Source organism: Salmo salar, chromosome ssa19 (assembly GCF_905237065.1).
Source record: "Salmo salar chromosome ssa19, Ssal_v3.1, whole genome shotgun sequence".
In the NCBI taxonomy this organism is placed as follows: domain Eukaryota; kingdom Metazoa; phylum Chordata; class Actinopteri; order Salmoniformes; family Salmonidae; genus Salmo; species Salmo salar.
The window spans coordinates 37,202,801-37,215,978 of NC_059460.1; the positions used below are offsets into that span (position 1 = coordinate 37,202,801).

The window sequence follows — 13,178 nt, forward strand, 5'->3', positions numbered from 1 at the left end:
TTGCACATAGCCTGTCTTCTTTTGAGAGCCAGGTCTGCCTATGGCGGCCTTTCTCAATAGCAAGGCTACGCTCACTGAGTCTGTTCATAGTCAAAGCTTTTCTTAATGTTGGGTGAGTCACAGTGGTCAGGTATTCTGCCACTGTGTACTCTCTGTTTAGGGCCAAATAGCATTCTAGTTTGCTCTGTTTTTTGTCAATTCGTTCCGATGTGTCAAGTAATTATCTTTTTGTTTTCTCATGATTTAGTTGGGTCTAATTGTGCTGCTGTCCTGGGGCTCTGTGGGGTGTGTTTGTGAACAGAGCCCCAGGACCAGCTTGCTTAGGGGACTCTTCTCCAGGTTAATTTCTCTGCAGGTGATGGCTTTGTTATGGAAGGTTTTGGAATCGCTTCCTTTTAGGTGGTCGTAGAATTTAAGAGCTATTTTCTGGATTTTGATAATTAGCGGGTATTGGCCTAATTCTGTTCTACATGCATTATTTGGTGTTTTACACTGAATGTTTTTGAAGAATTCTGCATGCAGAGTCTCAATTTGCTGTTTGTCACATTTTGTGAATTCTTGGTTGGTGAGCAGACCCCAGACCTCACAACCATAAAGGGCAATGGGTTCTAAACTCAGCAACAACAAAAAAAACGTCCCTTTTTCAGGACCCTGTCTTTCAAAGAGAAAAAAACGTAAAAGTCCAAATAACTTCACAGATCTTCATTGTAAAGGGTTTAAACACTGTTTCCCATGCTTGTTCAATGAACCATAAACAATTAATGAACATGTACCTGTGGAACGGTTGTTAAGACACTAACAGCTTACAGACGGTAGGCAATTAAGGTCACGGTTATGAAAACTTAGGACACTAAAGAGGCCTTTCTGCTGACTCTGAAAAACACAAAAAGAAAGATGCTTAGGGTCCTTGCTCATCTGGTGAACGTGCCTTAGGCATGCTGCAAGGAGGCATGAGGACTACAGATGTGGCCAGGGCAATAAATTGCAATGTCCGTACTGTGAGACGCCTAAGACAGCGCTACAGGGAGACAGGACAGACAGCTGATCATCCTCGCAGTGGCAGACATGTAACAACACCTGCACAGGATCATCCGAACATCACACCTGTGGGACAGGTACAGGATGGCAACAACAACTGCCCGAGTTACACCAGGAAAGCACAATCCCTCCATCAGTGCACAGACTGTCCGCAATAGGCTCAGAGAGGCTGGACTGAGGGCTTGTAGGCCTGTTTTAAGGCAGGTCCTCACCAGACATCACCGGCAACAACGTCGCCTATGGGCACAAACCCACCGTCGCTGGACCAGACAAGCCTGGCAAAAAGTGCTCTTCACTGACGAGTCGCGGTTTTGTCTCACCAGGGGTGATTGTCGGATTCGCGTTTATCGTCGAAGGAATGAGCGTTACACCGAGGCCTGTACTCTGGAGCGGTATCGATTTGGAGGTGGAGAGTCCGTCATGGTCTGGGGCGGTGTGTCACAGCATCATCAGACTGAGCTTGTTGTCGTTGCAGGCAATCTCAACGCTGTGCGTTACAGGGAAGACATCCTCTTCCCGCATGTGGTACCCTTCCTGCAGGCTCATCCTGACATGACCCTCCAGCATGACAATGCCAACAGCCATACTGCTCATTCTGTGCATGATTTCCTGCAAGACGGGAATGTCCGTGTTCTGCCATGGCCAGCAAAGAGCCCAGATCTCAATCCCACTGAGCACGTCTGGGACCTGTTGGATTTGAGGGTGAGGGCTGGGGCCATTCCCCCCAGAAATATCCGGGAACTTGCAGGTGGAAGAGTGGGGTAACATCTCACAGCAAGAACTGGCAAATCTGGTGCAGTCCATGAGGAGGAGATGCACTGCAGTACTTAATGCAGCTGGTGGCCACACAAAATACTGACTGTTACTTTTGATTTTGACCCCCCCCCCCTTTGTTTAGGGACACATTATTCAATTTCTGTTAGTCACATGTCTGTGGAACTTGTTCAGTTTATGTCTGTTGTTGAATCTTATGTTCATACAAATATTTACACATGTTAAGTTTTCTGAAAATAAACTCAGTTAACAGTGAGAGGACATTTCTTTTTTTGCTGAGTTTATAAGTGATTCAAGTATTTTTTGCCAGATCCTAATTGGTATGTCAAATTTTATGTTCCTTTTGATGGCACAGAAGGCCCTTCTTGACTTGTCTCTCAGATCGTTCACAGTTTTGTGGAAGTTACCTGTGGCGCTGATGTTTAGGCTGAGGTATGTATAATTTTTTTGTGTGCTCTAGGGCAACGGTGTCTAGATAGATAGATAATTTTTATTCGTGGTCCTGGCAACTGGACCTATTTTGGAACACCATTATTTTTGTCTTACTGAGATTTACTGTCAGGGCCCAGGTCTGACAGAATCTGTGTAGAAGAACTAGGTGCTGCTGTAGACCATCCTTGGTTTGGGACAGAAGCACCAGATCATCAACCAACAGTAGACATTTGATTTCAGGTTCTAGTAGGGTGAGGCCAGGTGCTGCAGAATGTTCTAGTGCCAATTTGTGTCGTAGAAATATTAGTCCAGTAATATAACTTGTGAATTCAAATAGACTTTATTACAAAGTAACAAGCTGAGCTGGTCCATGGCTCAACTGTCTTCCCAGCCTCGGCACACACCTTTTTATACAGTTTTCATCCTTACGTCACACACATAGTAACTCCTCTTTATGTTAATGATTCATCCCCTTTGGTATTAGCCACCATTATCTTTTTTGCCTTTCACTCATTTCAGTTTCCATTTTCTTATTGGCACAGACATGAGGTCATATATTCTATTGGTGGCATAACCATAGCAATGATACAAAAATAAAAAGACACGTGCACTCCTAATGCACGTGGATGTCTATAGGGTTGATTTAATAGCATCAGAGTGCAAGTCTAATGACCCTCACGGGACCAGGTAATGGCTTTCCTTAGCCTAATGACCTAGGCTCACACATAATGGTCAAGCCTATATTAATTCTGCTTTACTGCTCTTAAAATACATAACACACGTACTGGAAAATCGCCAATTTTGTTGATATACAGTTGAAGAGGATGGGGGTTAAGCTGCATCCCTGTCTCACCCCACTTGTTGTTTGTGTATATAGATTTTAAAAATGTATGTTTTTTCCCCCCAACACAACTTTCATCAATTTGTATAGCAGACCCTTGTGCCAAATTGAGTCAACAAAGCATGAGAAGACTTTGCCTTTGTTTTGGTTTGTTTGTTTGTCAATTAGGGTGTGCAGGGTGAATACGTGGTCTGTCGTACAATAATTTGGTAAAAAGCCAATTTGACATTTTCTCAGTACATTGTTTTCACTGAGGAAATGTACGAGTCTGCTGTTAATGATGCCTCGTGATTGAGTATTGCTCTGTTCAAGTAGACTGTGATTTTGCTGTGGTCTGATAGGGGTGTCAGTGGGCTGACTGAACGCTCTGAGACTCTGGGTTGAGGTCAGTGATGAAGTAGTCTACAGTACTACTGCCAAGAGATGAGCTATAGGTGTACCTACCGTAGGAGTCCCCTCCAAGCCTACCATTGACTACGTACATACCCAGCGTGCAACAGAGCTGCAGAAGTTGAGACACGTTTTTGTTGGTTATGTTGTCGTAGTTGTGCCTAGGGGGGGGGCGTATGGGGGAGGGAATGCTGTCACCTCCAGGTAGGTGTTTGTCCCCCTGTGTGCTGAGGGTGTCAGGTTCTTGTCCAGTTTTGGTATTTAGGTCGCCACAGACCAGTACATGTCCCTGGGCCTAGAAATGATTGATTTCCCCCTCCAGGATGGAGAAGCTGTCTTCATTAAAGTATGGGGATTCTAGTGGGGGATATAGGTAGCACACATGAGGACATTTTTCTCTTTTAAGATCATTTCCTTTTGAATTTCTAGCCAGATGTAAAATGTTCCTGTTTTGATTAATTTAATAGAGTGAGTTATGTCTGCTCTATACCAAATTAGCATACCCCCTGAGTCCCTTCCCTGTTTCACACCTGGTAGTTTGGTGGATGGGACTACCAGCTCTCTGTAACCTAGAGGGCAATTCTCTCTCACACACATTGTTTTGATGGTGTTGAGACAGTGGTAGAACCAGAGGTTCCCAGGGAATAACCCAATGGGTCCTTTTTTCTTTTTCTTTCAAGTTGATTTTCAAAAAGTGTTTATACATATTAAACAGTGTAGAAATACACATCAAGGCATTGCAATGCAAATGACCTCTCCCACATCTTCCTCAAACAATTGTTGTTTTCTTGTCTCTCTCTGTGTGTGTGTCAGGGATTCAGCATATGTGGATATCCCCTAAAACCCACGCAGACATGGTTTAGAGTAGTGGGGAAGCAGTGAGACAACGGTGCATCCCAAATGGAACCCTATTCCCTATATAGTGCACACATTTTGACCAGGTCCTGTAGTGCACTATAAAGGGAATAGGGTGCCATTTTAAAGGACTTTCATATGGAAAGCAGACAGATCTTTAGCCCTGATATGAAACTCTCTAATACAAAGACAACTCTGTGAAGAACTAACTTCCTGTCATGACTCTCTCTAATGCAAAGACTACTCCGTGAAGAACTAACTTCCTGTCATGACTCTAATGCAAAGACCATTCTGTGAAGAACTAACTTCCTGTCATGACTCTCTCTCTAACAGAAACACCACTCTGTGAAGAACTAACTTCCTGTGAGGGCATGAGAGGGTTTGAGGGCTACAGAGAGCGACCGTCTGTGTATGTGTGTGCGCGTGCTGTCTCTCTCTCTTGTTTTCTTTCTCTCCCTCTTTCTCCCTGTCCCTCTGACAGACTCCCTTCTCCCTCTCTCTTTCTCCCTATCCCTCTGACAGACTCCCTTCTCTCTCTTTCTCTCTTTCTCCCTTCCTCCAAACAACAAGAGCCACTCCAGACTTGGACCACCTCCATCCTTTGTCCTCCACTACTGCCTCGTCTCTCTTGTGTGCTGTCATTGGTACATCGTATATGATGATGTCCTAATCCTTCAGTAATAATGAGATTCTATGTTACATCATAACAGCTCAGCAGTATTTCTCCTGGGTTCCTTGAGTTTAAATTATTGTTATTATTTTGACCAGGCCAGGCATGCTTCCATGGGAACCAAAAGTGAGCAATCTTCAGCCTGAAACTCCCCTCTCTTTTAGGGATGGTCTCTTTTCTCAGGACTTTATAATACTAAACACCAGCAGTGAGTTAGTCATGGGTTGGTCATTCAGAGTGATATCCCTAACCCTGAGTCTATTCTAGTTTCCATTACTGATAACCCTGAGTCTATTCTAGTTTCCATTACTGATAACCCTGAGTCTATTCTAGTTTCCATTACTGATAACCCTGAGTCTATTCTAGTTTCCATTACTGATAACCCTGAGTCTATTCTAGTTTCCATTACTGATAACCCTGAGTCTATTCTAGTTTCCATTACTGATAACCCTGAGTCTATTCTAGTTTCCATTACTGATAACCCTGAGTCTATTCTAGTTTCCATTACTGATAACCCTGAGTCTATTCTAGTTTCCATTCCTGATAACCCTGTGTCTATTCTAGTCTCCATTCCTGATAACCCTGAGTCTATTCTAGTCTCCATTCCTGATAACCCTGAGTCTATTCTAGTCTCCATTCCTGATAACCCTGAGTCTATTCTAGTTTCCATTCTCGTTTTTATCTAGCCTCCCTCCTCCTCTCTCCACCCTCCTCACCCTCTCTCCTCCCTCCTCTCTCCACCCTCCCTCCTCCTCTCTCCTCACCCTCTCTCCTCCCTCCTCTTCCCTCTCTCCTCACCTTCCCTCCCTCCTCTCTCCTCAACTTCCCTCCCCCCTCCTCCCCCTCTCTCCTCCCTCCTCTCTCCTCACCTTCCCTCCTCACCTTCCCTCCTCTCTCCTCACCTTCCCCTCCTCTCCCCCTACCTTTCCTCCTCTCTCCTCACCTTCCCTCCTCCCCTCATCATAAGCCCCTGTTCTGTTCCTGCTCAGCCATGGAAGGTGGGCTCTGATTGGTCTTCATAAGTGAGATTCAACCATCTTTTACCTCTTTACCTCTCTCTCTCTGTTCTCTCTCTCCGTTCTCTCTCTCCGTTCTGCCAGCAGCTAGATTGAACTTCAAAGTTCTGTGTGGGCTGGAATGTTCATTACTTCCTGAGTTCCTGCCTTTCCATCCATGTCTCTCTCTCTCTCTGCCCTCAGTACTGCAGACCACACCAGACACTAAACAGAAGAAAACTGACTGAAACAGGGAGGGAAAAATTTGAAATGTTAATTTTCCGTAAAGCATTTTTTTTGCTATGGTGTGCCCCAGTGAGGAGGAAAACATAAGATGGAGCGTGCACACACACACACTCTCTCTCCTTGTTGGCCTGGTGATTATAATCACAAGGCTTTGATCGTTGAAGTCCCGTTCTGTCTGCTGGAGAAGTGTAGTAAAGTGAGGGATTAAACATAGTTGCCAGCTGGGATGTTACCAAGTGTCTCCTGAGGGGTAATAACATATATTTAATGTGCTATGTCACTGTTCGAGTGACATATATTTAATGTGCTATGTCACTGTTAGAGGGTTAATACATGTTTAATGTGCTATGTCACTGTTAGAGGGTTAATAACACATGTTTAATGTGCTATGTCACAGAGGGTTAATAACTCCCATATTTAATGTGCTATGTCACTTTTAGAGGGGTAATAACACATAGCACATTAAATATGTCAGAGGGTTAATAACACATATTTAATGTGCTATGTCAGAGGGTTAATAACACATATTTAATGTGCTATGTCACAGAGGGTTAATAACACATTTAATGTGCTATGTCAGAGGGTTAATAACACATATATTTAATGTGCTATGTCACAGAGGGATAATAACACCCATATTTAATGTGCTATATCACTTTTAGAGGGGTAATAACACTTATTTAATGTGCTATGTCAGAGGGTTAATAACACTTATTTAATGTGCTATGTCACAGAGGGTTAATAACACCCATATTTAATGTGCTATGTCACAGAGGGTTAATAACACATATTTAATGTGCTATGTCACAGAGGGTTAATAACACTCATATTTAATGTGCTATGTCACAGAGGGTTAATAACACCCATATTTAATGTGCTATATCACAGAGGGTTAATAACACCCATATTTAATGTGCTATGTCACAGAGGGTTAATAACACCCATATTTAATGTGCTATGTCACAGAGGGTTAATAACACCCATATTTAATGTGCTATGTCACAGGGGGTTAATAACACACATTTAATGTGCTATGTCACTGTTAGAGGGGTAATAACACCCATATTTAATGTGCTATGTCACAGAGGGTTTATAACACTCATATTTAATGTGCTATGTCACTGTTAGAGAATAGCAATCAGATTTACCACAGTGAAGCACTAAGCATTTAATGAAGGATGTAACATGTAGACTCACCAATACACAGAAGTTGGCTCCTGATACTATGTGGTTAGATACTTGTAATCAAACTATTATAAGTTGTGCTTCCGACCTCCTTGGTTTCAGTATATTTTTTAAAAGCAGTCCTCTCCTCCAACAAGCTCCAATCTTTATCTCCTGAACTCGAATGACTGTAAAATGCATTTTACATGGTGTCTGTGAAGATGGGCGAGAGAGAGAGAGAGAGAAAGCGAGGGAAAGCTGTAAAATGCTCTTTACACGGTGTCTGTGACGATGACAGCAGTTTGTTACAGAGCCAGGCCTTCCATAGGAAGCCACACATAATATTTTCTGTTGACACTGATTCCCTGTTTGTCTTCTCTCTCCCTCTCCCACTAATTCTCTCTCCCTCCCTCCGTCTCCCTCCCTCTCTCAAGAGTCAGAGTACAGAGTCCCAGTATTTTTCCAGACCAGCAGCAGAAACCAGAGATGAACTGAACTCCTCCACAATAACAAAGAGAAGTTCCCTCCAGAAGATGTAAGTTACTAATGATTTAATGTTCCACGTTCCCACAACGTTGGGAAAATAAGATACACGATCATCTTCCATGTCTGTTCCCTGTTTCAGAGCCAGGCACGCGAACGCCAGGCCCCAACCAGAAACCCAACTTCTGCCCTACGGATCAATCCTGGGGAAGAAACTGCACTCTGAGCAGAACAGAGTCCCAGGAGAACAGGGTGCGGAGCCCCAGCCACCGACAGGCCAGCCCAGCCTTACCGCAGAGGCAGTGCTGCCCCACGGCCATCCCACAACATCCACTGACCCCACAGTACAGGCCGGGGCTGTGGGAGGGGTGGGACTCACAGAGGGGCAGCAAAGAGAGAGTGTTGGGCTCCCAGGGAACACTGACCCCAGAGAGACAGTGCTGAGTCAGTCCCAGTTTCAGGGTGGTGAAGACAAACCCAGCAGGGTCCCAGGGGAAGACCCTCCCGGGGCCAAGAGGGTGTGCCTTGGGCCACCTCTAGTAGCTTGTTCCTCCAATGAGCTCATAATACCAACACACTCAGCTGTATCCTCCAACCCTCTCCCTCCTCCTTCTCTGTCGTCTCCTCGTCCACCTCTGGTCAAATCCAGCGCCAAGACAGAGTCCAAGGCTTTCCCATCCCCGGCCCCAGCTGCAGCCTTGTTCCCAGCCCCAATGCTCTATACTCCAGCCTCTTCCCCAGCCCCAGAGAAGGACCAGTCCACAGCCCCATCCTCTCTCTCCTTTCTCCCATACCCAGCCTCTTCCCCAGCCCCAGAGAAGGACCAGTCCACAGCCACTCTCTCCTCTCTCCCAGCCCCTGCTCTTTCCCCAGTGCCAACCCCAGAACGGACCCAGTCCCAAACCTCTCAAACCGCAGTGGAAGTGGAGCTGCTTACTCCAGGGAAACAGTCCCAGAGTCTCCTTCCTCTCACAAGCAGCAATAACACAGAGCAGACGAACCAGAACAGTCCTGCCGCAGGTCTGAGAGGCCGATCTGTCAAGGATGTAGTCTCCTCAGCCCTGTCTATTGCTTCCACACACACCGGCGTCATAGGGGAGGGAGAGGAGGGGAGGGAGAATGGAGGGAGGAGGAGGAGAGGAGAGGAGAAGAGGGGAAAGATTATGGAGGGGAAGAGAGGAGTAGAGAGGGAATATAATGGAGGGAAGGAGAGTAGGAGAGGAGAAGAGAGGGAAGTGGGAGAGGAAGAGAGGGAGAATGTGACCAGACCATCCAGATTACGACGGCTGAAGAAGTAAAGAGGGTGAGACTGAGGAGGAGAGAGACGGAGAGAGGAGAGACTGGGGAGGGGGAGAGCTTGAGGGTACAGTAAAGATGCCTGATGCCAGGGATAGAGATGGTATTGTGGCAGATGTGTGTTTACCCACACACACACACACACACACACACGAGTTGGCACACGGACAGTACCCATTCCAATACACAAAACAATTCCCCTCTCTCTCACAGACACACGGACAGTTGTATACAAACACTTATACTCAAACATCAATTGCTTAACAGAACATGGCAGATGTGTTTTGGATTGTCAAATAGTTGACATGGATGCAACGTGGCCCTCTCTCTCTCCACCCTTAAAGCAGACCAACGTGGCCCACTCTCCACCCTTAAAGCAGACCAACGTGGCCCTCTCCCTCCACCCTTAAAGCAGACCAAAGTGGCCCTCTCTCTCCACCCTTAAAGCAGACCAAAGTGGCCCTCTCTCTCCGCCCTTAAAGCAGACCAACGTGACCCTCTCTCTCCACCCTTAAAGCAGACCAACGTGGCCCTCTCTCTCCACCCTTAAAGCAGACCAACGTGGCCCTCTCTCTCCACCCTTAAAGCAGACCAACGTGGCCCTCTCTCTCCACCCTTAAAGCAGACCAACGTGGCCCTCTCTCTCCGCCCTTAAAGCAGACCAACGTGGCCCTCTCTCTCCGCCCTTAAAGCAGACCAATGTGGCCCTCTCTCTCCACCCTTAAAGCAGACCAACGTGGCCCTCTCTCTCCACCCTTAAACCAGACCAACGTGGCCCTCTCTCTCCACCCTTAAACCAGACCAACGTGGCCCTCTCTCCACCCTTAAAGCAGACCAACGTGGCCCTCTCTCTCCACCCTTAAAGCAGACCAACGTGACTCTCTCTCCACCCTTAAAGCAGACCAACGTGGCCCTCTCTCCACCCTTAAACCAGACCAACGTGGCCCTCTCTCCACCCTTAAAGCAGACCAACGTGGCCCTCTCTCTCCACCCTTAAAGCAGAAGACGTGGTCAGAAAAAGACTTAAGTCAAAAACCAGAAAAACATTTCATTGAAGTTTAGATTTGGTTTTGCGTTAAAGGTTAAAGAACTGTTGAGACAGGCAGGAGACCTACTGCAGTAGTGGGATGTCACGGTCTGTGTCCCAAATGGCACCCTATTCCCTATATAGTGCACTACTTTAGACCAGAGCCCTATGGCACCCTATTCCCTATATAGAGCACTGCTGTATTGCACATGTGGAAATAGGGTTCCCTTTGGGACTTGATGTCTGACTGACTCCTAGGCATCTGAACCTTCCAGTATCCTCTGACTGACTCCTAGGCATCTGAACCTTCCAGTATCCTCTGACTGACTCCTAGGCATCTGAACCTTCCAGTATCCTCTGACTGACTCCTAGGCATCTGAACCTTCCAGTATCCTCTGACTGACTCCTAGGCATCTGAACCTTCCAGTATCCTCTGACTGACTCCTAGGCATCTGAACCTTCCAGTATCCTCTGACTGACTCCTAGGCATCTGAACCCTCCAGTATCCTCTGACTGACTCCTAGGCATCTGAACCCTCCAGTATCCTCTGACTGACTCCTAGGCATCTGAACCCTCCAGTATCCTCTGACTGGCTCCTAGGCATCTGAACCCTCCTGTATCCTCTGACTGGCTCCTAGGCATCTGAACCCTCCAGTATCCTCTGACTGACTCCTAGGCATCTGAACCCTCCAGTATCCTCTGCTCTAAGCCCTAGCTATGATATCTCTCTCTCTCTCTCTCTCTCTCTCTCTCTCTCTCTCTCTCTCTCTCTCTCTCTCTCTCTCTCTCTCTCTCTCTCTCTCTCTCTCTCTCTCTCTCTCGACACACAATGTAAACATAATAATCAATATTGTCAATAACAACAATAATCAAGGGTAAAAATAACCATATAATTGCATAGAAGACATGTGTAGATTGGTTGGTCTGTCAGACACTCTCTCATTCTGAAAGGTTTTGCATGTACAGTAAATACTGTTATGTACTATATTCACACAGGTTACAGTACCACGGAGTGTCAGGCTTATCTCTTAGAAGCCCTTTGTACTACTCAATATCAAACTGTTTTCAATATGTATTGGTATCTATTCAACAATTCAACTGTATTTTAACTATGTTTTGCATGTGGGGATAATAGAGGTGTAGCCAGAGGGGTTCTTGGTGTTGCCAGAGGGCAGGGGCCAGGGTTGGGCCAGACCAGTCCATCTCCATAGCCCCACGGCCAGATAGATTCCTGGGAAACCAGTCAACCCACTTCCCCCTGGATCTCTGGGGCTCCACAGCTATTCAGGCCCTCCAGGCCCCCACCCTGGCTCTCTGCCTCTCTGGGGTTCCACAGCTATTCAGGCCCTCCCCCACCCCGGCTCTCTGCCTCTCTGAGGTTCCACAGCTATTCAGGCCCTCCCCCACCCTGGCTCTCTGCCTCTCTGGGGTTCCACAGCTATTCAGGCCCTCCCCCACCCCGGCTCTCTGCCTCTCTGGGGTTCCACAGCTAATCAGGCCCTCCCCCACCCTGGCTCTCTGCCTCTCTGGGGTTCCACAGCTATTCAGGCCCTCCCCCACCCCGGCTCTCTGCCTCTCTTGGGTTCCACAGCTATTCAGGCCCTCCCCCACCCTGGCTCTCTGCCTCTCTGGGGTTCCACAGCTATTCAGGCCCTCCCCCACCCCGGCTCTCTGCCTCTCTGGGGTTCCACAGCTATTCAGGCCCTCCCCCACCCTGGCTCTCTGCCTCTCTGGGGTTCCACAGCTATTCAGGCCCTCCCCACCCTGGCTCTCTGCCTCTCTTGGGTTCCACAGCTATTCAGGCCCCTCCCCCACCCTGGCTCTCTGCCTCTCTTGGGTTCCACAGCTATTCAGGCCCTCCCCCACCCTGGCTCTCTGCCTCTCTGGGGTTCCACAGCTATTCAGGCCCTCCCCCACCCTGGCTCTCTGCCTCTCTGGGGTTCCACAGCTATTCAGGCCCTCCAGGCCCCCACCCTGGCTCGGCTAGGGCCCATCAAAGAAACCAACCTACCCAGCCCCCCACTGACTTTGCCCCACTAAATGACAGTCACTGACCCCTCCCCAGGCTCTTCTACACTGGTTCTGGTGTGGCTTTACAGAGAAATCAACCAACCTATTCCCCTCCTGGCAACCAGGTCTCCACAGCTACACTGGCCCTCAAGGCCCCCACCCTATCAGAGAAGGCAACTGACCAGCCCAGGCCCCTCCTCTGGCTCTTCCCCCCGGGGCTCTCCTTGGTTCTGTTTGGCTCCAACAGAGAACCAAACCCGGGCCCCCATCTAGCCACAGCCTTGACGTTCCAGTATATTAGTCATAATGCTGTCTCTGTTCGTGTCACTACTGATTTACCATTTATGGTTTTAATAAAGACGTTCCCTCTCCCTGTGAGAAGATAATTTCTGTGTCTTTATGGAAACACACAGACAGGCTGGGGAGAATCTAGAGGGAGGAACTGAACCAACACTGACTGAAGCCTTTTAGAAAAAAGGGGTTTTCATATTATTTTTGCAAAATAACAGCTATTTTAATTTTCCTGTCAGCCATGTAAGACAAGTTCAAATCCTAGGACAGTAGGATAGTACACTTAGGATAGAAGGCACGGTAACTAAGACAGCCTCCCGAAAAACAGGCAGCATCCGATCCCTTGACCCGTCCTGCCTCCAACTCATGGGCAATATATACAGTAATGTGAAAATTAACGACTTGTTGAAATTCAGATAGAAATGGACTTCAATGACGTTGGAGGGTTTTTTTGCAGGGTAAAGCTGCCCTAAAACCTGCTAATGTGTTAAACCGATGATCAACACCCTTCCTACGGCAACCGAAGATGCAAAATGCGTGCGTTTCCTTAAACGCCAACGCAGGGCGTGCGTTTCGCTGAAGTGCTTCACTTTGGAACATGTGTCGATACTGAAAAGGATGGAGAGGCATCGCTGTTCTCAGATCAGATTTCTCCATTCAAATCTG

The 13,178-nt window shown here is 47.2% G+C and overlaps 2 protein-coding genes across 5 annotated transcripts in view; both read left to right on the top strand.

Moving 5' to 3' along the window:
- Positions 1-11,009, top strand: part of slx4ip (SLX4 interacting protein) — a 125,298-nt gene extending 114,289 nt beyond the window's left edge. For all 4 annotated transcript variants that reach the window (XM_045702277.1, XM_045702278.1, XM_045702279.1 and 1 more), the window contains 2 exons: positions 7,840-7,940; positions 8,031-11,009. In XM_045702277.1, coding sequence (XP_045558233.1) covers positions 7,840-7,940; positions 8,031-9,186 — 1,257 coding nt within the window. In that variant the 3' untranslated portion in view covers positions 9,187-11,009. The remainder of the gene's footprint in view (positions 1-7,839; positions 7,941-8,030) is intronic.
- A 108-nt stretch (positions 11,010-11,117) lies between these two features.
- Positions 11,118-12,607, top strand: LOC123728962 (SH3 domain-containing protein C23A1.17). Its single transcript, XM_045701918.1, has 3 exons — positions 11,118-11,129; positions 11,347-11,963; positions 12,168-12,607. The coding sequence occupies exons 1-3, from the start codon at positions 11,118-11,120 to the stop codon at positions 12,196-12,198; spliced, it is 660 nt and encodes a 219-aa protein (XP_045557874.1). The 3' UTR covers positions 12,199-12,607.
- The last annotated feature ends 571 nt before the right edge of the window (positions 12,608-13,178 follow it).